The 25047-nt window shown below is 52.0% G+C and overlaps 2 protein-coding genes across 6 annotated transcripts in view; both read right to left on the bottom strand.

The window, feature by feature from the left end:
* Positions 1–17472, bottom strand: C4H20orf96 (chromosome 4 C20orf96 homolog). 2 transcript variants are annotated; one of them, XM_077336031.1, is made up of 11 exons: positions 17112–17472; positions 14433–14513; positions 12678–12819; positions 11314–11441; positions 9496–9654; positions 6752–6851; positions 5625–5782; positions 5427–5528; positions 4272–4358; positions 1621–1739; positions 1–274 (listed from the first exon to the last, which is right to left on the bottom strand). In XM_077336031.1, exons 2-11 carry the CDS (start codon positions 14493–14495, stop codon positions 214–216), a joined length of 1119 nt encoding a protein of 372 aa, XP_077192146.1. In that variant the 5' UTR covers positions 14496–14513; positions 17112–17472; the 3' UTR covers positions 1–213. The 2 variants fall into 2 exon arrangements, with proteins under 2 accessions (XP_077192146.1, XP_077192148.1); XM_077336033.1 differs by lacking the exon at positions 17112–17472 and adding an exon at positions 16417–16526.
* A 2330-nt stretch (positions 17473–19802) lies between these two features.
* LOC143836574 (purine nucleoside phosphorylase-like) overlaps positions 19803–25047 on the bottom strand; it is a 48719-nt gene continuing 43474 nt past the window's right edge. For all 4 annotated transcript variants that reach the window (XM_077336028.1, XM_077336029.1, XM_077336027.1 and 1 more), the window contains one exon: positions 19803–23767. In XM_077336028.1, coding sequence (XP_077192143.1) covers positions 23544–23767 — 224 coding nt within the window. In that variant the 3' untranslated portion in view covers positions 19803–23543. The remainder of the gene's footprint in view (positions 23768–25047) is intronic.

Here is a 25047-nt window from a genome sequence, read left to right as displayed (position 1 = left end):
TCTCTTTAGTACAGCCAGGGCTGCTTTTAATGGAATGTAATTCTGGTCGGCAAGGATAGGGAGCCACAATTCCTAGACGGACGGTTTAAAAACTCCAACCTGGGATGTTCAGGCTGTGAAGCCATTCCTGCTTCCAAGCTCCACCAAGCAACAGGGCCACCGTGGCCCTCGAGATATGACCAAGGCGTCTTCACCTGGGCCCCTTTTTGGCAACTACAGGGGAAAATCCTCTTCGGAGGGGATGCTGAGAACAATTTCCGCATCAGGGCTGCATCTGGCGGGAAACAGCAAGTAAGAAATGAGGGGCCTCAGACCGGTGCCGGAGCTTCCAGGGAAAGCAAGATTTTAAACCAATGAATGAATAAGAGTGTGGGAAGAAGAGCAGGGCAACGGAAGTGGGAAAGAGGCAGACAGTTTGGTGTAGTGGTTAGGAGTGCGGACTTCTAATCTGGCATGCCGGGTTCGATTCCCCGCTCCCCCACATGCAGCCAGCTGGGTGACCTTGGGCTCGCCACGGCACTGATAAAACTGTTCTGACCAAGCAGTGATATCAGGGCTCTCTCAGCCTCACCCACCCCACAGGGTGTCTGTTGTGGGGAGAGGAATGGGAAGGCGAATGGAAGCCTCTTTGAGACTCCTTCGAGTAGAGAAAAGCAACATATAAGAACCAACTCTTCTTCTTCTTCAGTAATCTCAGGGCTCTCTCAGCCTCCCCTCCCTCACAGGGTGTCTGTTGTGGGGAGAGGAAAGGGAAGGCGAATGGAAGCCACTTTGAGACTCCTTCGGGTAGAGAAAAGTGGCATCTAAGAACCAACTCTTCTTCTTCTTCAGTAATCTCAGGGCTCTCTCAGCCTCTCCTCCCTCACAGGGTGTCTGCTGTGGGGAGAGGAAAGGGAAGGCGAATGGAAGCCACTTTGAGACTCGTTTGGGTAGAGAAAAGCAGCATATAAGAACCAACTCTTCTTGTTCTTCAGTAATCTCAGGGCTCTCTCAGCCTCCCCTCCCTCACAGGGGGTCTGTTGTGGGGAGAGGAAAGGGAAGGCGAATGTAAACCGATTTGAGACTCCTTCGGGTAGAGAAAAGTGGCATCTAAGAACCAACTCTTCTTCTTCTTCAGTAATCTCAGGGCTCTCTCAGCCTCACCCACCCCACAGGGGGTCTGCTGTGGCGAGAGGAAAGGGAAGGCGAATGGAAGCCACTTTGAGACTCCTTTGGGTAGAGAAAAGCAGCATATAAGAACCAACTCTTTTTCTTCTTCAGTAATCTCAGGGCTCTCTCAGCCTCCCCTCCCTCACAGGGGGTCTGCTGTGGGGAGAGGAAAGGGAAGGCGACTGGCTCATCAGATTACAAGTCCACACTCCTAACCACTACACTAAGCATTCAGGCCAATAGTTCATAAGGTCACCATAAGCTGGAAGCGACTTGATGGTGTGTCACCCACCGACATAGCTAGTTCCTGTTCTGGACCTTGGTTCTGTCCGTTTGTGATGAACTCCATTGCATCCTTTTGCTTCTTGACCTTCAGGGGATTCCTTAGCAAACATGTGGGGAAAGGGCAGGTGTCCACAGGACCCACAGGGGACCCACGGCATGCCCGGCCCAATCTCTGGCAGGACTTACATGGGTCTCTGGAGCAAGACGTCCTGAAAGATCACGTCCCGCGGGTGCCGGATGTACTGGTGAAGGACCACGGTGCCCTGCTGCAACACTTCGATTTCTTTTCCCAGGTCGTTAATTATCTGAAAAGAGTTTGGGAAGAAGGCAGCCGGTCAGGAGTTCCGATGCTTCCCCTGGGGAATTCATTCATACCCCCTTGGAGCTTCCGCAGGGGCAACCGGCAGATCCCACCCAGACGCCGTCATCCCTCCTGAGGAAGGAGGCCTGCCTAGTTGGCCCAGCAGCCCTTGCTCATCCAGTGTGGTAGTACAGGAGGCACAGGGCCCCTTCGCTGCCTTAACCACCTCAGAAAAGCCCTGCTGGATTAGACCAGTGATCCATCTCGACCCCTAGCCCAGGGGTAGTCAACCTGTGGTCCTCCAGATGTTCATGGACCACAATCCCCATGAGCCCCTGCCAGCGAACGCTGGCAGGGGCTCATGGGGATTGTAGTCCATGAACATCTGGAGGACCACAGGTTGACTACCCCTGCCCTAGCCTGTCTCAAACAGCGGCCAACCAGTTGCTCCAGGACAGGTCCTTGCCCTGATGCTGCCTCCTGGCTCTGAGATTCAGGGGCTGACCGAATGTGGAGGTTTTCTTTAGTCCCCTGGGCCAGCCGCCACTGAAAAAAACCTCTTCTCCGTAAATCTCTCTAATCCCCTCTTAAAGCTGTTTCTTTCTGTGGCCTTCACTGCAGCTTGGCGTCGTGGTTAAGAATGGCGGCTTGGGCTCGTCCCAGCCCTGATAGTGCTGTTCTCACAGAGCAATCCTGTCAGAAGCTCTCCCAGCCTCACCTCCCTCACAGGGTGTCTGCTGTGGGGAGAGGAAGGGAAGGCGTTGTGAGCCGATTTGAGAGTCCTTTGGGCAGTGAAAAGCAGGGCATAAAACCCTCCTTCTACATCCTCTGGCAGCCAATTCCGCATTTTTAACCCTGTGTAAAGGGGTATATCCTTTTGTCCATCTTGAACCTCCTGCCCATCAGCTGACGGAACTTCCTATGTTCCGCAGGGCCAGTAAGATGGAGCTCTTCCGCCAGGTGTTTGGTTGAGGCCAGGCTAGGAAGAACGGCTCCATCTCTGCACGGGCCTGTAAAAGCTGCCAGGACATACCTTCTGGCTGCATTCTGGAGGATCGGCAACTGTTGGTTATGGGGACCGGGGGTGGGATTGTCTAGTGGGTTCTCCTGCTGTTGCGTTTTTACCGCCATCTTGGGTTTTATTTGGATGTTTTATTGTTACGGGAGTTTAGATGTATGTAAACCGCCATGAGCCGGCCGGTTCCGGGAATGGCAGTCTAAAAAAGTGAAAATAAACAGTTATCTTGTACAGTGGTCCCCAACCTTTTTATCACCGGGGACCACTCAACGCCAGGGACCACTCAACGCCTTTTACTGAGGCCCAGTGGGGGGGGGGGTAGTTTACTCCTCTACTCTCAACCACTTCCCTAACGCTCTCTGATCGCTATGGTAATGTTTAAACATCCCTTCAAACTAAGATACAGGCACGCCACAACAATGAAGTGTGTTGTAAAGGGCTGTGGGGGATGAAGGAAAGGGCGGCGGGGGAGGGAGAAGGCGTCTTTCGGGGCCCACCTCCAATTAGTCAAAGGACCACATGTGGTCCGTGGCCCACAGGTCGGGGATTGCTAATCTAGTATGTATTCCCTGCTGTTCTCTTCTCCGGACTCTGCAATGCAGTATCTAAATCCTCCCAAGAGATCACTTTTGCCTATTCTGCATGTAGCCAGATGGTGAGAGGGAGGGCAAGAAGAGAGAAGCCAGGGCTCGGCTCTCCTGGCCCCTTCTCACATGCCCAGGGTCATGCCCAAAGTGGGAAGTGGACTCTTGACAAAGCTCTCCCATACCTGTGAGCTGAAGGCTGGTGTTTTGTCAGTAGAGTTTATACTACAACTTTTGAGTTGGATATTGAAATATTGGAAACTTGCAAGGATAAGTTTCACAATCATAGGAGGAAACAACCACTGATGAAAGCTCAACACTGAAAACAGCACAAATCTAGAGTCCGTTCTGGTTGCTTCACTAAGGATTAAAATAGAGACAAGACACATTTTGACGCTGTTACTGATTTTGATAGCCTGGGACAGGTTCTCTCTTTTTTCTGTTAATACGTTTATTCAGAACCTCCTGATTTTTCGTGTTGTTCCTCCAGGCCAGGGTGGCCCGGGATCCTGGAAGCTTTTTCAGCTTCCTCTGGGTAGGCAACAGGGGACTCTGCCAATTTAATTTCTTGTGCAAGGCGTTGGGCTAGATCTATACGACACTGAGAGTGGTGACCCTTTGTGGCATTTTGATATTTGTAGGTGGCAAAAACTTGTGATTTATTTCATCGTAAACTACTGAAAATGAGAGGCTGCTTGAAGGAGTCTCCAAGCGGCTTCCAATCGCCTTCCCTCCCTCTCCCCACAACAGACACCCTGCGAGGGAGGTGAAGCCGAGAGAGCTCCGACAGAACTGCTCCGCGAGAACAGCATGATCAGGAAGCTGCTTAAATGACAGAGCATCTTCTGGGGGGGGGGGGGATGTCAGGAGGGGCAAGACCCTGCCAGGCCCCACCAGCTGCAAATGTCCCCAGAGAGCCTGGTTGCTCCCCCACCTTCTTCTGCATTTGGATCTGCTGCTGCAGCTCGTGGTTGTTCTTCGCCATCTGCTGGAGGCCTTCCCGGTACTCCGATACTTTCTCCTGCATGGGAGGAGGAGAGACGGGAGTTGGCATGAAATTGCCCTCCACTCAACCAGGGGCAAGGAAAGGAAGATTCACAGAAGATTAAGAAAAGAGGGCCAAGGTGCAAAAACAGGTAAAAATATTTTTTATTACTCAGTGAAATTTCCAAAGATTCCATGGGCTTTTGTGAAAGCCTGGGGTTTCTTGATGGCCCCAGAAAGGTTTCCTGAATGGGAGGGAGTTAATTTTGAGAATATTTTTAAAATTTGTTAAACATTTATCAGGTGATATGACCATGTAGGGTCATGTCAAACTGCCCTCCCCATCCCAAAATGGCCAGTGATGGGCCTGGAGGGGGTGGGAAGGGGAGGGGCCCCAGGTGGGCGTGTCCACAGCTCTGCTTCCCCACCATATTCTGCACGATGGTGCCACTTCTGGGGATTCTCGAAGCCTGAAGAATATTTCAGGGGGTTCTCAACAGTGAAAATCTGGAGAAAGGCTGCCCTACATGTTTCTCCAGCAACCTTCATCAGACGACTCTAATATATAACGACAACACTGAGTTTAAAAGAGGAGCTGTTTTCTGTACCCTGCTTTTGACTAACCAGAGGAGACTCCTCATAAAAGACACCCAGTGAGGGAGGTGGGGCAGAGACAGCTCTGCAAGAACTGTTATGCGAGAACGTCTCTAAGAGAACTGTGACCGGCCCAAGGTCACCCAGTTGGCTGCATGTGGCGGAGTGGGGAATCAGACTCCCTCCAGTTTAGAGTCCATCACTACATTAGATAAAATTATATATTAAAAATGGTAGTGAGTGGTTGGGAAGGTGGCTGATATTCTAGGACCTGAATTGTAACTTTTAATTCGGCTGCATTCGAGGCCTGCAGCACCTTAGAGACCAACCGGATTCTGAGCTTTCCGGTGTGGCAGCTCCCTCTGTCGGATAGCAGAGCTGTGACTCCCCAAAGCTTGTACTCTGAAGACCTCGCCGGCCTCTAAGGCGCTGCTGGACTCAAACCGAGACCAGCCTGGTTCGCCCCCGAAACACTGTCAACTCTAGAGAGGCCCAAACAGATCTCGCTCACCTCTACGACGGCCTGCAAGATTTGCTCTGTCTCCTCCTTGGTCCTCTTGACGATCATCTCCAGGAACTGCTTGGCCATCTCCTGAGCCTCCTCCAGCTCGTCCTGGGAACGGAAGAGGGAAGGGCCACGCTGAAGCCCCAGAGAGAGGGAGGGAGACGACCACAGCCGCCCCCTGCCCCCCTCACTCCCGGCCCACACCTGCTGCTCTTCACTCAGGTGCTTGATGCTGCGCATCAGAGAGGCAATCTGGACGGATTTCACCGGGTACTCCTTGTCCATGTAGGTCCGCAGGACGTTGAGCTCCTCCTGGAGAGCACGGACTTTGGCATTCATGCGGCTCAGCTCCAGCTCCAGTTCTGGCCAAAGGAGAAGCCAAGGAGAGGAGGATGAAGGTGGCTCTGATGGAGGGGAATGGAGGGGCTGTCTTCAAACCACCGTGGCCCACAGCTGTGGCTCTCTCTCCACACAGGGATGCCTCCTAGCCCTGGGACAGCGGCTGCGTGGCCGTCCCCGTGGCACCCTTGCCCTGGAGATGACAGGCTGGCTCTTCCCCACCGAGAGACAATGCAAATTAAAGGGAACCACAGCAATATATAACAAATCCACATGAGAAGGGCCTGCCAGTTGCTGCAATATTGCTACACAGAATGGGGAAAAGCAAATGTTGAAACGATTCACACAAGGTGTCTCATGGCTTAAGTGCCACTCGGCGCTTAACACCCACTCAGGGCAGCTGTCGCACCCCTGAGTGCCTTCTCCTCCAACCGGCTGGCCTGTCTGTCCAGTGGCCAGCCAATCACTTTCGTTCCCCACCCTTGAGGTCATTAGCAAGTCCATTAGCAAGTCCATTAGTCGAGGTCTTGCTTGTCTTATCTGATGAACTGCTGCAAGGTGTTTTTAGATTTCACTCCTCCTACTGCCAGATTCTTTAGCTAGGAATGCTGGGGACCGAACCTGGAACCTTCTGCATGCCATGAAAATGCCACGACACTGAGCCATGCCCCCCCAACCAGGGTAAAGGAGAGTTCCCCATATTGCTATGTCCTACCTCCTAAGACGCCAGCCACAGTGACTGGCAAAGCATCAGGGATTCAAACAACCAAGCCACAGCCACGCAGCCCAGAAAACCAGTTGAGTCCAGCTATGAAAATGTTCAGCGGTCTTCTCTCCCCCTTTATAGAAACCTGAGTGCCTTCTGAGTTTCTCACAGTGATGGAACCAGGACTGGATCTGGGCGAGTGCCAAGACAACTGCAGGCCCCCAAACCAAAGCCAGCACCCCCCTTGGATCCCCAGGTTCAGGCTTGCCAACAGGACGTTGCTTACTTCCCATGTTCTTCTCCACCATGTTCTCCGCCTCGTGGAGCTCGGCTTTTGCACCGCCGACTTGGTTCTGGCTGGAGTCCTGAAGGGTTGTGATGATCGTCTGCAGAGAGAGAAGCGCAGTAACCCGTGAGGCTGTGCCCAAAGTGGTGTGGCTAGACTTCAGCTCCTGAGCACTTGGCGAGCCGCTGGAAGTTGGAGAAATGCCCCCCCCCCCCCCAGCAAATGATAGCCATCTTTAAGTATTTGAAAGGTTGTCACTTGGAGGAGGGCAGGATGCTGTTCCTATTGGCTGCAGAGGAGAGGACACGCAGTAATGGGTTTAAACTTCAAGTACAACGATATAGGCTAGATATCAGGGAAAAAATGTTCACAGTCAGAGTAGTTCAGCAGTGGAATCGGCTGCCTAAGGAGGTGGTGAGCTCCCCCTCACTGGCAGTCTTCAAGCAAAGGTTGGATACACACTTTTCTTGGATGCTTTAGGACAGTGGTCCCCAACCCACGGGCCGCCATGGTGCCGGGCCGCGGCTCCCTCTCCCCGCCCCCCCCCCCCCCGCAGTAAAAAACTTCCCAGGCCGCAAGCTTGCGGCCCGGGAAGCTTCTTACTGCGGGAGGGCGGGGAGAGGGAATCAGGGCCGGCCGCGCCCATGCAGGCGCGCCCCAATGCACGGGCGCGGCCCACAGGTGCGGCCCGATGCCCTACCGGTCCCCAACCTCAGAAAGGTTGGGGACCACTGCTTTAGGATGCTTTGGGCTGATCCTGCGTAGAGCAGGGGGTTGGACTCGATGGCCTGTATGGCCCCCTCCAACTCTATGATTCTATGATTCTATGAAATTGAGGCATGGATGCAACAGAGATGCACCCTCCTTTGTACCCCCACTGCTGTGCAGACAGGGCGTATTTGTGCGAAGGAGGAGAGGAGCACCGGCTCCTTAAAGATTAAAATAGTTTCATTAAGGGAGGCCAACGTCTGGCTTTATTTCCTGGCCTTGTGGAAGAGCTCCGTCTGCTGCTTCAGACCAACACGATGACCCGCCTGAGTCTTTCCTTACTGCCCTCTTGCCTCCTTTTCCTTTCCCCCCTCCCGCATAGGTCTCTTGCTTACTCCCATCCTCCTTCCTTCAGTCACTCCACGCTGGGCATATTAAGCTACACCAGGGGAGAAGGAAGGATAACGGTGGGCAGCCGTTTTGTCCTGGGACGGCTACAAGAGCAGCCTCTTCTGTTACTCCCTTAAATTAGCGGTCCCCAAACTTCTTCTCGTCGGGGACCGCCTCCGGGGGTGGGGGAGAGCCAGCGGCCCGGCTGCCGCAGTTGCTCATAAACGCGCATGCCCAATTGCTGCGCATTCGCGTTTTGGCCACCAGGTGGCGCTAACACACATGCGTTTTGGCCACCAGGGGGCGCAAACGCGAACGCATGTGCGTTTTGGCCACCAGGGGGCGCAAACGTGAACGCGCGGCAGTTCCGCGCATGCTCGTTTGCGTCGCTGGCGCACTGGCTGCCGTGCTGGCTCACGCCGGCCTCTTTCCCCCCCCCTCTCGCTGCAGGGGGGGAGGCAGGCGTGGCCACTGGTGGCCCGGTATGATGGCCTTTGCGGCCCAGTACCAGGCCGCGGACCTGGGGTTGGGGACCCCTGCCTTAAATGAATCATAGAATCATAGAGTTCGAAGGGCCCATAGAGGCCATCTAGTCCAACCCCCTGCTCGACACAGGATCAGCCCTAAGCATCCTAAAGCAGGATTTACACAGGCTTCCCCTTTTATTTATTTCATGTCTATTTTATTCACTATAATAATATTGTTAGGCCGCCCCTCTCTAACCATAGTCTCGGGGTAGCTGACAAGAATTATGCCAGTCCTCTGTCTCACACTCTTCTTTATCAGCGCATTTTTTTTTGAAATCAACACTCGTATCCCCTGCACATGAACTTTCCAATGTGTGTGTGGCTCCGCCTCCCACGGCAGCCATTTTATAGCTGGGTCCACCTCCTCCGGCAGCCATCTTGCTGCCACGCCCATTGCCCTGTGTCAGAATTATAAAAGTGCTCAAAGGCTGGAAACGGCTGCCAATCCCTGGGCTACACAGCCCCCTCCTACCAGGTTAGCCCCCTCCTACCAGGTTAGCCCCCTCCTACCAGGTTAGCCCCCTCCTACCAGGAGCGAGGGGCATCCTGGGAACTCTCTTTTCCCCGGACACTTCTTGTTGGCAGAGTTTCACTAATAGAGCAAAGCACTGGCTGCTTAAAAGAATGAAATAGTTTTATCGAGAAGAGAAACAGACTTTGTAAGAGGAGAGAGACAGTCATGATAGTCTAATCCAGGGGTAGTCAAACTGTGGCCCTCCAGATGTCCATGGACTACAATTCCCAGGAGCCCCTGCCAGCGAATGCTGGCAGGGGCTCGTGGGAATTGTAGTCCATGGACGTTTGGAGGGCCGCAGTTTGACTACCCCTGGTCTAATCAATCAAACATTATTCTCCTGGGGCAATGAGAGAGGAAGAGTGTGCAAAGGAGCAGGAGCCAGTCCAATCAAATCAAATCTTGCATATCCCAACACATCTGACGTTCCCTCCTTTGCACAACAGCGCCAAGAGGGGACTGGCCAGAGCTGCCTCTCTGAATGTCCCCTGAAAACCTGACTGGGGACCAAAGAACATGATCCTGCAGGTACCAGGCGAGGACCAAGGGAGCAGGCCGTGGCTGCAGCCCCCTCCCCGACCCCTGGCCGCCAAGCCCAGCCTTACCCCAAACATGTCATACTGCTGCAGGAGGTCCCTGGCGCACCGAGCGGTGTCAGCATCCTTCTCCTGGATGTCGTCCCTCAGCTGCTGGTTCTTCTTCAAGAGGACCCGGGAATGGCGCTTCAGCTCCTCCAAGGAGTTCAGCTTGGATTTAGAAAATCGCTGGGGAGGAAGGGAGGAACGCAGACTGAATCTGAACCTTGGTCCGTCCCGGTCAGTATGGTCTACTTAAGCCGGCAGCTGCTCGCCAGGGTCTCAAGGGAAAAGAGTCCAGTGTATGACCGAGAAGGAGGCAGAGAATCCTCCTTCAATCCACCATGACTACTTTATTATAAGAACTACACTGCTGGTTAGAGCAGCAGAGAAACTGTCTAGGATGGAGAGAGCAAAATTTGAGTCCAATGGCATATTTAAGACCAACCAAGCCTTATTCAAAGGGTGAGCTTCCATGGGCACGCCCACTTCCCCAGACGATGAAATAGGATTAAAACAAGACGGCGGAAAAATACGGAAAGAACCCCATAGCTCCGGTGCTCCCACCAGCGTTGCCTACCAGAGTTTTCATGTGGTGAGATCTTCCGTAGTGCAGGACCCCAGATTGTAACCCCGGGCACCTTATGCCTGGACTCAACCAAACCAGGGCCCTTAGCTCTCCTGGGAGCTCGTTCCACCAGGTGAAGGCCAAGCCAAAAAGGCCCTGGCCCTGGTCGAGGCCAGGCAGATTTCCCGGGGGCCCAGGACAACAAGTAGGTTCATACCCTCAGAGTGAAGTGCTCTACAGGGGCATAGGAAGACAGGAGGTCCTGCAGACAGGTAGGACCCAAGCCGCGTAAGGCCTTGAAGGTTGATACAAAACCTTGAACTTGATCCAGAAACAAACTGGTAACAAACTGGTAAAAAGTATCCTTGGAGAGCCGGTTTGGTGAAGTGGTTAGGAGTGCGGATTTCTAATCTGGCTTGCCAGGTTCGATTCTGCACTCCTCCACATGCAGCCAGCTGGGTGACCTTAGGCTCGCCACAGCACTGATAAGACTGTTCTGACCGAGCAGTGATATCAGGGCTCTCTCAGCCTCACCTACAACACAGGGTGTCTGTTCTGGGGAGAGGAAAGGGAAGGTGAATGTAAGCCACTTTGAGACTCCTTCAGGTAGAGAAAAGCAGCATATAAGAACCAACTCTTCTTCTTCTTCTCCAGTAATCTCAGGGCTCTCTCAGCCTCCCCTCCCTCACAGGGTGTCTGGTGTGGGGAGAGGAAAGGGAAGGCAATTGGAAGCCGCTTTGAGACTCCTTCTGATAGAGAAAAGTGGCATATAAGAACCAACTCCTCTTCTTCTTCTTCAGTAATCTCAGGGCTCTCTCAGCCTCGCCTCCCTCTCAGGGTGTCTGTTGTGGGGAGAGGAAAGGGAAGGCGATTGGAAGCTGCTTAGAGACTCCTTTGGGTAGAGAAAAGCAGCATATAAGAACCAACTCTTCTTCTTCTTCAGTAATCTCAGGGCTCTCTCAGCCTCCCCTCCCTCACAGGGGGTCTGTTGTGGGGAGAGGAAGGGAAGGCGATTGGAAGCCGCTTTGAGCCTCCTTCGGGTAGAGAAAAGCGGCATATAAGAACCAACTCTTTTTCTTCTTCTTCTTCTCCTTCTTCTCTTCTTCTTCTTCTCCTTCCTTTCTTCTTCTTCTCTTCTTCTTCTCCTCCTCCTTCTTCTTCTCCTTCTTCTCCTCCTCCTCCTTCTTCTTCTATGAGGCCTATGCTGCAAATACTCTCTGTCTGCCACAAAAGCGGCCAATGGCCAAGGCCCGTGGGGAGTGGGGGATGGCTCCACGTACCTGCAGGAGTCTGATGTTCGCTGCGCTCTTGGCGAGCATCACTTCGGCTCGTGTCGCTTTGTGCTGACCATTCCTCTCTCTCCTGGAGCGCATGTTCTTCGAATGGGAGGCTGAACTGTATTTGTTCCCTAAAACGAAACACAACATTATTCCACTGGGACGCGGCTCAAGGGAAGCCCACAGCGACCGTGCAAATGGTGGCAAGGAGCAGGTAGCAGCTGCAGCTTTTCGGAAGGGAGAGCCAGGGGGGTGGACCAGTTAAGAGTGTAGGGATAGGATCGGGAAAACGGACCAGATCCAATGGGAGGAAATTAATTCAAAGATTATTCCGTCTCAACATCCAGAAGTTCCCGGCAGTGAGAGCGGTTTCTCAGTGGAACAGGCTTCCTCGGGAGGTGGTGGGTTCTCCATCTTTGGAGATCTTTAAACAGAGGCTGGAGAGCCATCTGACGGAGAGGCTGATTCTGGGAAGATTCAAGGGGGTGGCGGAGGAGGAGAGAGTGGAGGAGCGAGAGGGTGGTGACTGTCCTGCATAGTGCAGGGGGTTTGACTAGATGACCCAGGAGATCCCTTCCAGCTCTCTGATTCTATGATTTTATGGTTGGAATCCCCACTTATGCCACACCCTGACCTTCTTCACAGGGTCGAATTCCGGATCAGGCTTAAGGTTCTGGTAATCATCTTTAAGGCCATCCGTGGTCTGGGCCCAGTGTGTCTAAGGGATTGCCTCTCTGCCTACAACCCCCAAAGAGCCTTATGCTCTGCTACTACCAACTGCCTGGTGATCCCTGGCCCCAGGGAAGTTTGCTTGACCTCAACCAGGGCCAGAGCTTTCTCCATCCTGGCCCCCACCTGGTGGAACATTCTCCCAGAGAACAGGGCCCTGAAGGAACCTGAACAGTTCCATGGGGCCTGCAAAAGGGAGTTCCTTCGCCAGGCATCTGGTTGAGGCCGACCAGAATCACAGCTTCCAATCCCCCCCCCAGCCTCCCTCCTACAATCATCACTGCAGACTCGTCCACCCACTGGGCCATCAGTAAGCGCTGACTTATTGTTCTCCCCAATGTTCTATTGTTCATAATGTTGGTGTTGTTATTACTGTGTTATTATAAACGGAATGATTTGTACTGTTCCTTTTTGATGTGAACCGCCCTGAGCCTTCGGGGAGCGTGGTGTATAAATATAATTAATAAAATAAATAAATATGGAGAAGTGAGGAATGACTTAAGCTGAATGAAGTCCCCATCATTCATGGAAAACATGGACTGAAGGTGACCCTGGGCCAGGAAGAAAACTGGTGTAGCCTCCAAGGGCTCCTCCAGGAAGCCCAGTGGGCAGAGCTCAAGCATCAGTTCAGTCCCAACCTGACATCCTGCGCCTGGGCTTGGACGGGGAAGTCTTTTCATCTTCCTTCTTTGCAGACTCTGCCGCGACGGGCGGCAAGAACACCTTGATCGAGGGTGTCGCCTTCTTCGTAGCATTGTACCGTTGCCACTGGCTGTAATCCTAAAATTTAGCCCAGGAAAGAAGAAATTTCATAGCATGGAGATTCTCTGGTAAGGACAAAATACACACACTTTTGGAAAAGGATCCTGGGGGGGGGGGGGATACACTCTCTCGCCTTGTTGTAGACTGTGCAATCAAGGGGTTGCCTCTCAGCCTGCCTGAGAAGTGAGCTAAAGGGAGATGGCAGGCAGTCATTCAACTGGAAGGTGCTAAGGCTGTCCTCTGGCCGGTTGGACATCTGGGAAACCAGGGCATGTAACCAGGGCTTTGTCAAATGGCATCAGAACACAGAGGTTTACTTTCATCGCTGTGGCTCCTAATGGATAGGCCTCCCTCCACAAACCTAACCCCCTTTGAAAGCCATCGAGGATCAGGGCCTTTGCTAGGTCCACTGGCAGTGAAATCCATGAGAAGATCAAAGAAACACATCTGTCCTGAATCTACTGCATGCCTACACTGGATGTCTCAGAATTCTAGTGTTCTGGGACAGGGAGGGAAGGTTCTATCCTACTACTCTACCTCCTGTGTTATCTTATGAACTTCTGTTTAACTCTTGAGCTTTCATTCATAGAGTGGCCAACCGGTTGTTCTGGAATCCAACCAGAGGGCACAGAGGCCTTCCTAAGAACATCTTCAGGGTTCAGCTGGATCAGACCCAAGGCCCATCGAGTCCAGCCTCCTGTCTCATGCATGGCCAACCAGATCCTCCGGAGGGCCAACAATGGGGTATAGAGGCCTTCCTAAGAACCCCAGAAGAGCCCTGCTGGATCAGACCAATATGGGCCCATCAAGTCCAGCCTCCTGTCTCACACAGGGGCCAGCCAGTTCCTCTGCAGGCAGTTCCTCTGCAGGGCCAGCCACAGGGCAGAGAGGCCGATACCTTCATAAGAACATCAGAAGAGCCCTGCTGGATCAGACCAGGGAGGGTCCATCTAGTCCAGCCTCCCGTCTCACACAGTGGCCAGCCAATTCCTCTGCAGGGCCATCCACAGGGCAGAGAGGCTGAGGCCTTCCTAAGAACATGAGATGGGCCCTGCTGGATCAGGCCAGTGCCTCATCTAGACCTGGCTCTGGGATTCAGCAGTTTTTTCAGAGGTTTCCTTTAGCAACCAAGGCTAGTAGCCCCTGCTGAACCCCTCCTCCATGAATTTGTCTTATCCCCTTTAAAATGACACACACACCCTTCATACCTCCTCCATTACACTACAGAGCAGCCCTGTGCACATGAGCTTGGATCCACAGTCCCTAGGATTCGTCACACATGCATGCGCACAACACCACAAATGCAGCTGCCCCCTCGCCCCCGGGTATCACCTCCCAGCTGTCTCACCACCTTAGACCTGTGCCTCAACCCAAATGGCTTGTTTGCCTACTCATGAGGCCTGCCATCATGTTCTTCTCCTGACTTCCTTTCCACATGCGCCTTTCAGATAATGGCAGAGGTTACTGCACAGAAAGAAAGCCAGAGGCTCCGGTCTGAGCCGGGGACAGCAAGCACAAGCCGGCCTCCTGTATATTTAATTTGTTTTTCCGTCACGTGCGCAAGCGGGTCTTTCCAATCCAGATGAGGCTGGAGGGAATCCGGGCATCGCTGCTGCGTTTCTCGGACTTACGGTCTTGTTTAAGGTCATGAGGAGGCTCTTGGGAAAGCCATCGAGTTTCTTCAAGGACAACATGGGAGCCACTGAGGAGCACTGCAAAAGAAACACGCATGCAACAGGCCATGAGGAACGTGCATAAACCCTCGTGGGAAGGGCAACGGCCCTAATATCTAATGGGTGAACTCAGAGAGGTGTTGTGGCCCAGTGGATAAGCCTCTGCCTGGCATCCAGAAAGTAGCAGGTTCAGTCCCCGGCATGTCCAGTTAAGGCAACCAGGAGAAAATGATTTGAAAGTCCTCTGGCTGGGATCCCGGAGAGCTGCTACCAGCCTTGTATAGACAACCAATGGTCTGATTCAGTATAAGATGGATTCCTGTGTGTTCAAGTGATTGGAAAGACCTCTGCCTGAGACCCAGGTTTTCTCTTCTTTAATGCAGCTAATTACTGATCTGTCGTGTGCAGTGTGGTTTGTGATCTGTTGATCCACAGCAGGCCTCCAGAAGAGCAACCATTCGTCTCAAGTCCTGCTCCCTGAGCCCAGGACCTTTTCAGCAACCTGTGATCTTAGGCCAAAATGCAGGTTGCAAGGTCTCCACGGATGGACCCCAGGCGTCTGCAGGTTTATCGGTCCATGCAGGGCTTGTTTTGTTTTAAGTGGCAGAAAGATGGGAATGTTTCATTTATTTTCTTTTATTGGAAAAAAAGTTTGCGTCCGGCGGCACCTTTTAGACCCACAAAGTTTTATTCAAGGTATTAGGAAGATGGATAAGCCCTCATGCACACATGTTCAGGTGCAAGAAGCGTGCCTGCACATGAAAGCTTATTCCTTGAATGAAACTCTGTGGGACTTAAAGGTGACCCCAAACTGCAGCTTTGCTCTAGTGCTTCTGACCAAGACGGCGACCCAACAGAATCTATGTATCTGAAGCAGTGTACATCCACATGAAGACATGAAGACTTATATCTAGAACAAAACTTGGTTGGTCTACAACAGGGGTAGTCAAACTGCGGCCCTCCAGATGCCCACGGACTACAATTCCCATGAGCCCCTGCCAGCATTCAATGGCAGGGGCTCATGGGAATTGTAGTCCGTGGGCATCTGGAGGGCCACAGTTTGACTACCCCTGGTCTACAAGGTGCCCCTGGCCTTAACCTTTGTCCTGCTGCTTCAGACCATCACGGCCAACCACCTGAAGCTTTTTTCTTATTGTTTTCAACATGTTTGGTTGTGCTGTAATGTTCTGTGGAGGCAACATATATATATTTTTTCTAAAATAAAGAAGAAGGGAATAGAAATACAGGAAGCTGCCTCAATTATATCAGGCTAGGTTTGACAGGTCCCGTCCCCCCTCCCCCTGCTCTCTAACAAGGGTGGGTGGGGGTAGGGTTTCCTGATCCAGGTTGGAAAACTCCCAGAGATTTGGGGGTGAAGCCTGGGAATTAGCGGGACCCCAGTGGAGCACAATGCCTTAAAAGCTACTCTCCAAAGCACCCGTTTCATCCAGAGCAGCTGATCTCTGTAGACTGGATTGGATCTACAAATCCAGGGGATCCCCAGAAATTTATTTATTTATTTGGATTTTTATACCGCCCATTCTTTACAGTTCTGGGCGGTTTACATGGAACATTATGTAATTTTATCTATAACATAAAAGTTTCCATACAACATCATAACAACCAAGTAACAATTTAAAACACAACATAAATAACAACAACACCGGGGAGATCAGATTTGTTCAGTCATGCCACGAAGACAGGCAGTGGGGGCAAACCACCGCTGCCTCTCCCTTGCTTGGCTGGCAGGCAGTCTCCTGGCTAAACTGCACACGTGCCATACGATAAACAGGTAGCCCTGGAGGTCCAGGCAAGGTCTTTTGCTGCCGCCCTCCACCACCGGCATTCAGACGCATGCTGCTTTCGGACATGGAGGTTCCACTGAGTGGCTGGCGGGCTGAATTCTAGGTGGGCTCTTTAAAAAGCGGTCAGGCAGCATTACCTGTTGAATTCCCACCTTGCAGCTCTTGCAGGGGAGAGGAAGGGAGCCAGGTGCACGTTGGGAAATTCCTGGAGCTTTGGGGGTGGCAGAGTTTTGAGGGGGGGTACAATGCCGTACCCCCCCTCAAAACTCCCTCAAAACCCCCTCAAAACTCTAGGAGCCTCTTGTGGCGCAGAGTGGTAAGGCAGCCGTCTGAAAGCTTTGCCCATAAGGCTGGGAGTTCAATCCCAGCAGCCGGCTCAAGGTTGACTCAGCCTTCCATCCTTCCGAGGTCGGTAAAATGAGTACCCAGCTTGCTGGGGGGTAAACGGTAATGACTGGGGAAGGCACTGGCAAACCACCCCGTATTGAGTCTGCCATGAAAACGCTAGAGGGCGTCACCCCAAGGGTCAGACATGACTCGGTGCTTGCACAGGGGATACCTTTACCTTTTACCTTTACAATGCCGTAGAGTCTGCCCCCCAAGCAGCCATTGTCTCCAGGGGAACGGATCTCTGCAAGGTGGAGATCAATTGCCGTCCCCGGGAGAACTCCAGGCTCTACCTGGAGGTTGGCAACCCAGCCCAGACGCCCATCCCAAGCAGGAGCTCCCTCCCCGGTATCGCCCCCCCAGCCGCTGGCTTTCTGTGGTAGACTGCTCCTTGACGTGGAAGCTCCACCGCCGAAAGACTCCCCCCCTCCTCCTCCCGCTTTACCTGCTGCGCTTTCTCAAGCTCTCGCGTCTCCTAGCAACCGTCGCCAATACACGGCCGGCGGTCTCCATAACTACCGCGAGAACGACGGAAGCCCCAGCGTCCGATATTGGAACGCGCGCGAAGACGGCGAAGCAGGAAAGGAGTTAAGGGACCGTCGATAAAGTGCACCGGTCTTCTAAACAACGGGGCTCGTTTGCTCGTCCAGCGTTCAGCGTCAACCTCTGCCATCCAAGCGCCCTCTGCTCTTGGGAGGTTTTCCGAACCCAATTTCGCCTCTCCTCCCGCCGGTTCCCCTCCTATTCGCCGATCGTGAGCCGAGTAGTTCATGGTCAACCCCCTGAGGAGACACCCGCGGCCGTTCTCTCCGTCGTCATTGGCTGCCTGCGCATGCGTACTCCCCCTCTCTTGCTGGGAAGCCTGCGCATGCGCCCTCTTCTTCTCTCCCTAGGAGTCGCAGGCTGTGCTTTTTGCAAGCGAGACTTAATGAAAAGTTTTATTATTTTTGCATATTCCCCGCACATCTTTGCAAAGTGAATGCAAAAGCGGAGAATATATATATATTTTTTAAAAGAAGCACTGGCGTCTCTCTTCTGGATATCCCCACGTACGGTTGCCAACTCCAGGTCGGGAAATTCCTGGAGATTTGGAGATGGAGCCTGGGCAGGCGAGGGTTTGAGGTCACAAAGCAGGGGAGGCCAAGCTTTCCTCTCCAGAGGTCTATGGGCCACCATGACCATGAGCCCCTGCCAGCATGCTGGCAGGGTCTCATGGTCATGGTGGTCCATAGACCTCTGCAGAGCCACACTTTGGCACTGCCGTAGACTCGCTACCCTCCTTAGCAACTATTTCCTCCCGAAGCTCGGAGAACAGTTGCAAGAGACCTCCAGGCCCCACCTGGAAGTTGGCAGCCCATGGTGTCAACCGGTGCTGGGTCCTGTACAGGTATATGGCAAAGCCCCCGTCCGTGGCTCCACCAACACTGCAATCTGCTATGATAATGTTTCGTCTTGGTTCCTCGGTGAACTGTTTTCTCCCAGTGCTCTTTAGAATTCCCTGCTCTAGATTCACTTCATTTGTACCTCACCTTTCTATAGGAATAGAAAGGAGGCAAATTTCTGTTCAGGTGAATTTCTTCCAGGCCAGGTTGGGGCGGGGGTCATCACCTGGGCATGAGATTGGGGTCATTGTGGGTGGGTAGATAGTTGTGAGTTTCCTGCGTTCTGCAAGTGGTTGGACTAGAGGACCATGGAGGTCCCTTCAGACTCCATGATTCTATGATTCCGTTCTACGAATGGGGACCCAAAGCAGATTACACTGTCCTTCCCTCCATGTAATCCTCACAACCACCCTGCGAGGTGGGTTAGGCTGAGACAGTATGACTGGCCCAAGGTCACCCAGCTTCTACAGTCAGGACTCAAACCCAGGTTTCCCAGATTCTAGTCCAACACACTTCACAACTACACCACACTCGCCCTCTGTTTGTATCGTTTATTCCTCACCTGTCCCCTGCTTTCTTAAGAATGTACAAGCAGCCATGTTGGATCAGGCCCCTCCAGTCCAACACTCTGTGTCACACACTGGCCAAACTCAGGGGCCATCCGGAGGTCCCCCAGCAGGGCCAGAACTCTAGAAGCCTTCCCACTGTGGCCCCCCAAGCACCAAGAAGAAAGAGCATCCCTACCCCAGTGTTCCATCTAGACTTTGTGGCTAACAGCCACTGATAGACCCCCAGTCCGCATGTTCATCCAATCCCCATTTGAAGCTGTCTACCGGTTAATTTTTTTCTTTAGGTGAAGATTGCCAGAAGGCAAAGCAGCTGAACCTGTAAAAGTTATTCCTGCGGACAGGACTTTGCAGCCTGCATTTTCAATATTAATTGGTTCAGAAAGCTTTTTTCTCTGCAAAGAGGCCCGTCTCTGGTCCTCAGAGGTTACCAAGGGAGGGGGGGAAACCCATCCAGAAGGAAAGGCCAAAGAGAAGCCGTCTTAGACCCATCTTTGTTTAGTGCCATTTTAGATGGCTGCAATCGAAAGCTCACGCCTTGAATAAATCTTTGTTGATCTTAAAGGTGCCCCTGGACTCTGGTTGTTTTGAGTTTTCCAGGCTGCGTGGTGGGGGTCTAGTCGTTTTAAGTCCCTGACATTTTGTCAGTCACTCTAGCTGGCATCGTCAGAGGTGGGACACAGCAACATGAGAATTTGTCCATGTCAAAGTGTGAAGTGTGTGCCAAGGGGAGGAGTGTGTTAGTACTCCACCCTTTGACACAGGGACAGTCCCATCTTACCATGTCCTACCTCTGGAGATGCCAGATGCAGTGACTGGCAGAACTTAAGGGACAAAACAACCAGACCACGGTCACACTGCCTGGAGAACCCACAACCGCCAGCTGACTCTGGCTGGGAAAGCTTTCGACAGCACAAGATAAAATGTACCAAAATAGAAACGGAGCGTTGTACAATAGCAGGCAGGCCAACCTTGCACGGTGACCAATGCTTTTTGTTATGGCTGCAGCGTGAGGGGTGATGCATTCTGTGTAGAAGAGCCACATGTGAAGGTTGTCGAATCAAAAGGTGATCTGTGACACGACGCGGGAAGAAATTGTTTACTAGAACCGCAGAGGCTGTTGTACCATGGACCCATCTCCCGCTGTTTTCCCTATTGCAATAAAAGTTACGCCCTGCTTGGACGGAATCTCATCTGTTGTGTTTTTATTGGAGTGAGTCACACCAGATAATGGTCCATTTGGCGGAAGTTAGGAATGCAGTCCTTGGGCAAAACAGCATTTTTAAGGGCACAGAATTTCAACATAAGAAAAGCAGGATATAGTTTATCGTGGAGTGTTGTCCGTTGATAAACAGCCAGCAGAAGGAGGTTCCCTGGGCAGACGGGACCCTAGGACAGCCGCTGACGGTTTGGGCTGGTTTGTCTGCTCATCACAAAGCGGCAAGCTAAGCTCATGTCGCTGATTAGAGAGAAGGCAACAGCTTCCTTTCCGATTAACTGGAAACCTCTTATTGACTTATTGCAGGAAAGAAAAAAACCCAATGAGGGCTTGTGTCGTTAGAGACTAACAAAAGCAAATGTAGAATTAATTATCAGAAGTAAGCTTGGTATAAACGGATATATGTGAAGTATTGATTATAGGTTATGAACTGGTATATTGGAGACTTTAAGGAAGAAGAGTTGGCTCTTAGATGCTGCTTTTCTCTATCCAAAGGAGTCTCAAAGCAGCTTACATTCACCTTCCCTTTCCTCTCCCCACAACAGACACCCTGTGAGGGAGGTGAGGCTGAGAGAGCCCTGAGATTACTGAAGAAGAAGAAGGGTTGGTTCTTATATGCCGCTTTTCTCTACCCGAAGGAGTTTCAAAGCGGCTTCCAATTGCCTTCCCTTTCCTCTCCCCACAACAGACACCCTGTGAGGGAGGGAAGGCTGAGAGAGCCCTGATATTACTGAAGAAGAAGAAGGGTTGGTTCTTATATGCCGCTTTTCTCTACCCGAAGGAGTCTCAAAGCGGCTTCCAATTGCCTTCCCTTTCCTCTCCCCACAACAGACACCCTGTGAGAGAGGGGAGGCTGAGAGAGCCCTGATTTTACTGAAGAAGAAGAAGAGTTGGTTCATATATGTTGCTTTTCTCTACTCAAAGGAGTCTCAAAACGGCTTCCAATCGCTTTCCCTTTCCTCACAACAGACACCCTGTGAGGGAGGAGAGGCTGAGAGAGCTTTGACAGAACTGCCTAGATAGAACAGCTCTATCAGTGCTGTGGAGAGGCCAAGTTCACCCAGCTGGCTGCATGCGGGGAAGGAATGGGGAATGAAACCCGGCTCGCCAGATTAGAAATCCGCACTCCTAGCCACTACACCAAGCTGGCTCTCTTAAAAAACTGCAATGAAGCTGCGAAATCTGATTTTTGCTTCCCCTCCCTTTTCTTGTTATTTCTCATTTTTCTACTTTCCCTTCCATTCTGAAACTGTATAAAAATCTCTACTAAAAAATCCTTTGAAGAAAAAAAACCCAGCAAGGAGGGTCAGAGAGGCCGAGTAGGGCCTGCCCCATATTTCTCAGTGGACTGGCAAGGCCAAAGAAGAAAAGGCACGTTCTGACAAACTGCATCAGTCTTTCCTGGAGAAACAGGAACAAAAATCCAGGGATGTCTTAAAGGCCAACAATGTATTTTTCCATAGGTGCTTTGGGGAATCACAGGTCGGTTGGTCCAACTGATATATTTATGTCCAGGACTTCTGTGGGTGCAGAACCCCCAATTCCTGAGAGGAGAACTGGTGCCAAAGTTTGAGTCCAGTGAAACCATTCATAGAATCACAGAATAACAGAGTTGGAAGGGACCTCCTGGGTCATCCAGTGGAGGCCAGCAAAATTTGATTCAAGGTATAAGCTATTGCTCACCAAAGCTTATACCTTGAAGAAAACTTTGTAAGTCTCAAAGGTGCCACTGGACTCCAACTCTGCTCTGTTGCATGCACACAAAAGCTTGTCCCTTGAATTAAATGTTGTGGGTCTTCAAGGTGCCCCTGGGTTCAAACTTTGTTCTGCCACTTCAGACCCACACGGCCACCCACCTGAATCTATCTTGGTAGCAATGTGCCATTTTTGCGTATTTCCTTCAACTGCTCCCCACCTTTCCCCCACAAGGGGGAGCCAAAGCAGCTGGTATTCTCCTGTTTTAGCTACACAGCACCCATGTGAGTAGGGGTGCCATTCTCAAGGCGGGACCTGGAGATCCCCCATAATGACAGCTCATCTACAGGGATCAGTTCCCCTGAAGAAATTAGATGCTTTGGAGGGTGGTCTCCATAGCATTGTACCCCACTGAGGTCCCTGCCCTCCCCAGGCTCCAGGAATTTCTGGCAGCCCTTCCCCCGTGGGTGGCTGGCCATCCTCCATGTGAGGTCAATTAGATGGATGAAGTATGACTGACCCAGGAAGCACAAATGGGGATTTGAACCCACAGCTCAACGCTTAACCACTATACTAAGAGGGCTGCTATATGAATATGAGCACTTTTTCTTTTTACAAAATAAGCACTGCCTTATTCTACAGAGGGGTTCTATTTCAAGAGAGAGCAACTCATCAGATAAATAGACGTGTGTTTCTGAGGAAGCAGGCTGTGGTCCATACTATTGTGCGTGGTTTGCTGAAACGGACTGTTTTGCACCATTTCATGTGTCATGCTAAGGCTTAGGCCAGGGGTAGTCAAACTGCGGCCCTCCAGATGTCCATGGACCACAATTCCCAGAAGCCCCTGCCAGCGAATGCTGGCAGGGGCTTCTGGGAATTGTAGTCCATGGACATCTGGAGGGCCGCAGTTTGACTACCCCTGGCTTAGGCTTATGCTACCAGTCAGATTTTAGACTTTGGGTTGGCTCTGCTGCCCATTGTTCCGTGAAATGTTTAAGCCGAGGCTGGAGAGCCATCTGACGGAGAGGCTGATTCTGTGAAGGCTCAAGGGGATGGCAGGTGACAGTGGAGGAGCGAGAGGGTTGTGAGTGTCCTGCATAGCGCAGGGGGTTGGACTAGATGACCCAGGAGGTCCCTTCCAACTCTAGGATTCTATAATTCCATAGTCTGGTGATGGAACTGACTCTCCTGCAGTCTCTCCACAGGCAAGTACAAATTTCCAGGTTCGATTCACGATCGTTTCAATTCAAGAGGGCTTTCCCACCCAGGCCACACAGCTGCACGGTACTAAACGTTTCAGTTACTTGGAGAAAAGGTTTGGGACTGCAGTCTACACTCTTGTGTATAGCTTGCACATGTTAACGTTTCTGCTTGGCTTCAGTTCCATTTTTAGACCTCTGGTTGGCTCATGCCGCCGCGATCCTTATCGAACGCCCCTTTGTCAATCACATTGAGTCACTCTGTGTCATCAGCCTTCACCCCGAGGCCAACTATAAATACTAATCGATCAGTCTTGCTTTTAAGTGCCCTTTGCCTTTAAGGCGCTGCTGGATTTTGGTTTCATCCTGCAGACTAGACCCAGGACTAATTCGTTCCGCTCTTCACTGGGCTCCGGTTTACAGGCAAGCGGGATGAAGGTTTGGACCCAGCTTGGGTCGAATCGCACGAGGAGGCTTCCTCCGAGAGCCCAGTCCAGAGGAACTAGAAAGATGCTACGTGGGTAATATTTAGGGTTCCCATTGAGAAACTCCTGGAGATTTGGGGGGAGGGGGCTAGGGATGGTGAGATTTGAGGAGGGGAGGGACTTTGGCAGGGTCTCATGCCACAAAATCCACCTTCCCAAGCACCCATCCCCTCCCCCAGGAGAACTGATCTCAGTGATCTGGAAAGCAGTCGGAATTCCAGGCCCTGCCTGGAGGTTGGCAACCCTATACTCTTCCTCAGGTGGGTTTCTCCCCCCACCCCAGTCCACATGTGCGCCCTGGAGCATTCAGGCCGCGTTCGGGCACGCGGTCTCATTGTCCTCGGCCGTGGTCGACCGCCTCCAGTTTTCCGACTAGTTCTGTGAGGAATTTCTGCAGGATGGCCGCTCGCTTCTGGCTCACCTCCAGCACGGCATGATGGTCGACGTGCTCCTGGGAGTCGTACTCCTTGGCCACCTTGTTAGTGATCAGCGAAAGGCCGAAGACTCGCAACTCACAGTGTCTGGCCACCAAGACCTCAGCTGCCGTGCTCATTCCTGCAAGGAAGGGGGGAAGTCAGTCTGGAAAGCAGCCATTGGCTGAACTGCTGTGAGGTCACAGAAGCCTCACGCTCTAATCCAGGGGTAGTCAAACTGCAGCCCTCCAGATGTCCATGGGCTACAATTCCCAGGAGCCCCTGCCAGCGAATGCTGGCATGGGGCTCCTGGGAATTGTAGTCCATGGACATCTGGAGGGCCGCAGTTTGACTACCCCTGCTCTAATCTCTCAGGGTGAAGGCCACCGATTGAACACTGAAAATTAGTAGAGACGGTGAGGAAAGTAGAAGATCCTGCATAGTGCAGGGGGTTGGACTAGATGACTCTGGAGGTCCCTTCCCACTCTAAGATTCTATGATCCCTTTGGCAGTGGTGGGCCCTCATAGAGGTGGGTTATATTGCAGGTGGCCACCCTTTACATCCCTTGCCTGGGCTGCTTGTGAGGTCACAGAAGCTTCACAAACACTCTGATCTCCGGGGGTGAAGGACAGTGACTGAACACTGAAAATGAGACGACATACTGTGAGTAAAGTAGAAAAATTCATTTGACGGTGACCTAACAGAGGTTATATTGTAGATTGCCAGGAATACCCCCCTCCCCCTTGCAACAGCTTGCTCAGCTCTGATGAGATTAGAGAAGCTTCATTAGCTCTTGATTTTTCAGCGTAGAAGGTTGAAAATCAATACAGCTGTTGGGAGTCAAGTCCAAGATCCATCTGGCGATGGTGGGGAGGGGGGAGGGGGGAGGGGGGGATGACCTAGCACACCTTAAAGTTGAAGGAAGCTTTCTGGTAACAGCAAGGAAGAAAAACAAGAGTTGTTCTCTCTTGCCCCGGAGGGACGGACCAGAACGAATGGGATTACATTAATTCAAAAGAAATTCCATCTAAACATCCGGAAGAAGTTCCTGACAGTCAGAGCGGTTCCTCAGTGGAACAGGCTTCCTCGGGAGGTGGTGGGTTCTCCATCTTTGGAGATTTTTAAACAGAGGCTGGAGAGCCATCTGATGGAGGGGCTGATTCTGTGAAGGTTCAAGGGGGTGGCAGGTGACAGTAGATGAGCGATTGGGATGTGAGTGTCCTGCACGGTGCAGGGGGTTGGACTAGGTGACCCAGGAGGTACCTTCCCACTCTATGATTCTAGGATTCTATGAAAAGCTTGGAATGTCCCAAATTAAGTTGTTTGGTTTGGCAACTATAAGACGAGGGGCTTACCTGGAGATTGCAGCTATCTATAATGAGGCCAAACAGAATAATTGATTTCAGGTGGCACCCTCAACA

The sequence above is a fragment of the Paroedura picta genome, chromosome 4 (assembly GCF_049243985.1).
Source record: "Paroedura picta isolate Pp20150507F chromosome 4, Ppicta_v3.0, whole genome shotgun sequence".
Lineage (NCBI taxonomy): Eukaryota > Metazoa > Chordata > Lepidosauria > Squamata > Gekkonidae > Paroedura > Paroedura picta.
This window is presented reverse-complemented; position numbering and strand designations above follow the sequence as displayed.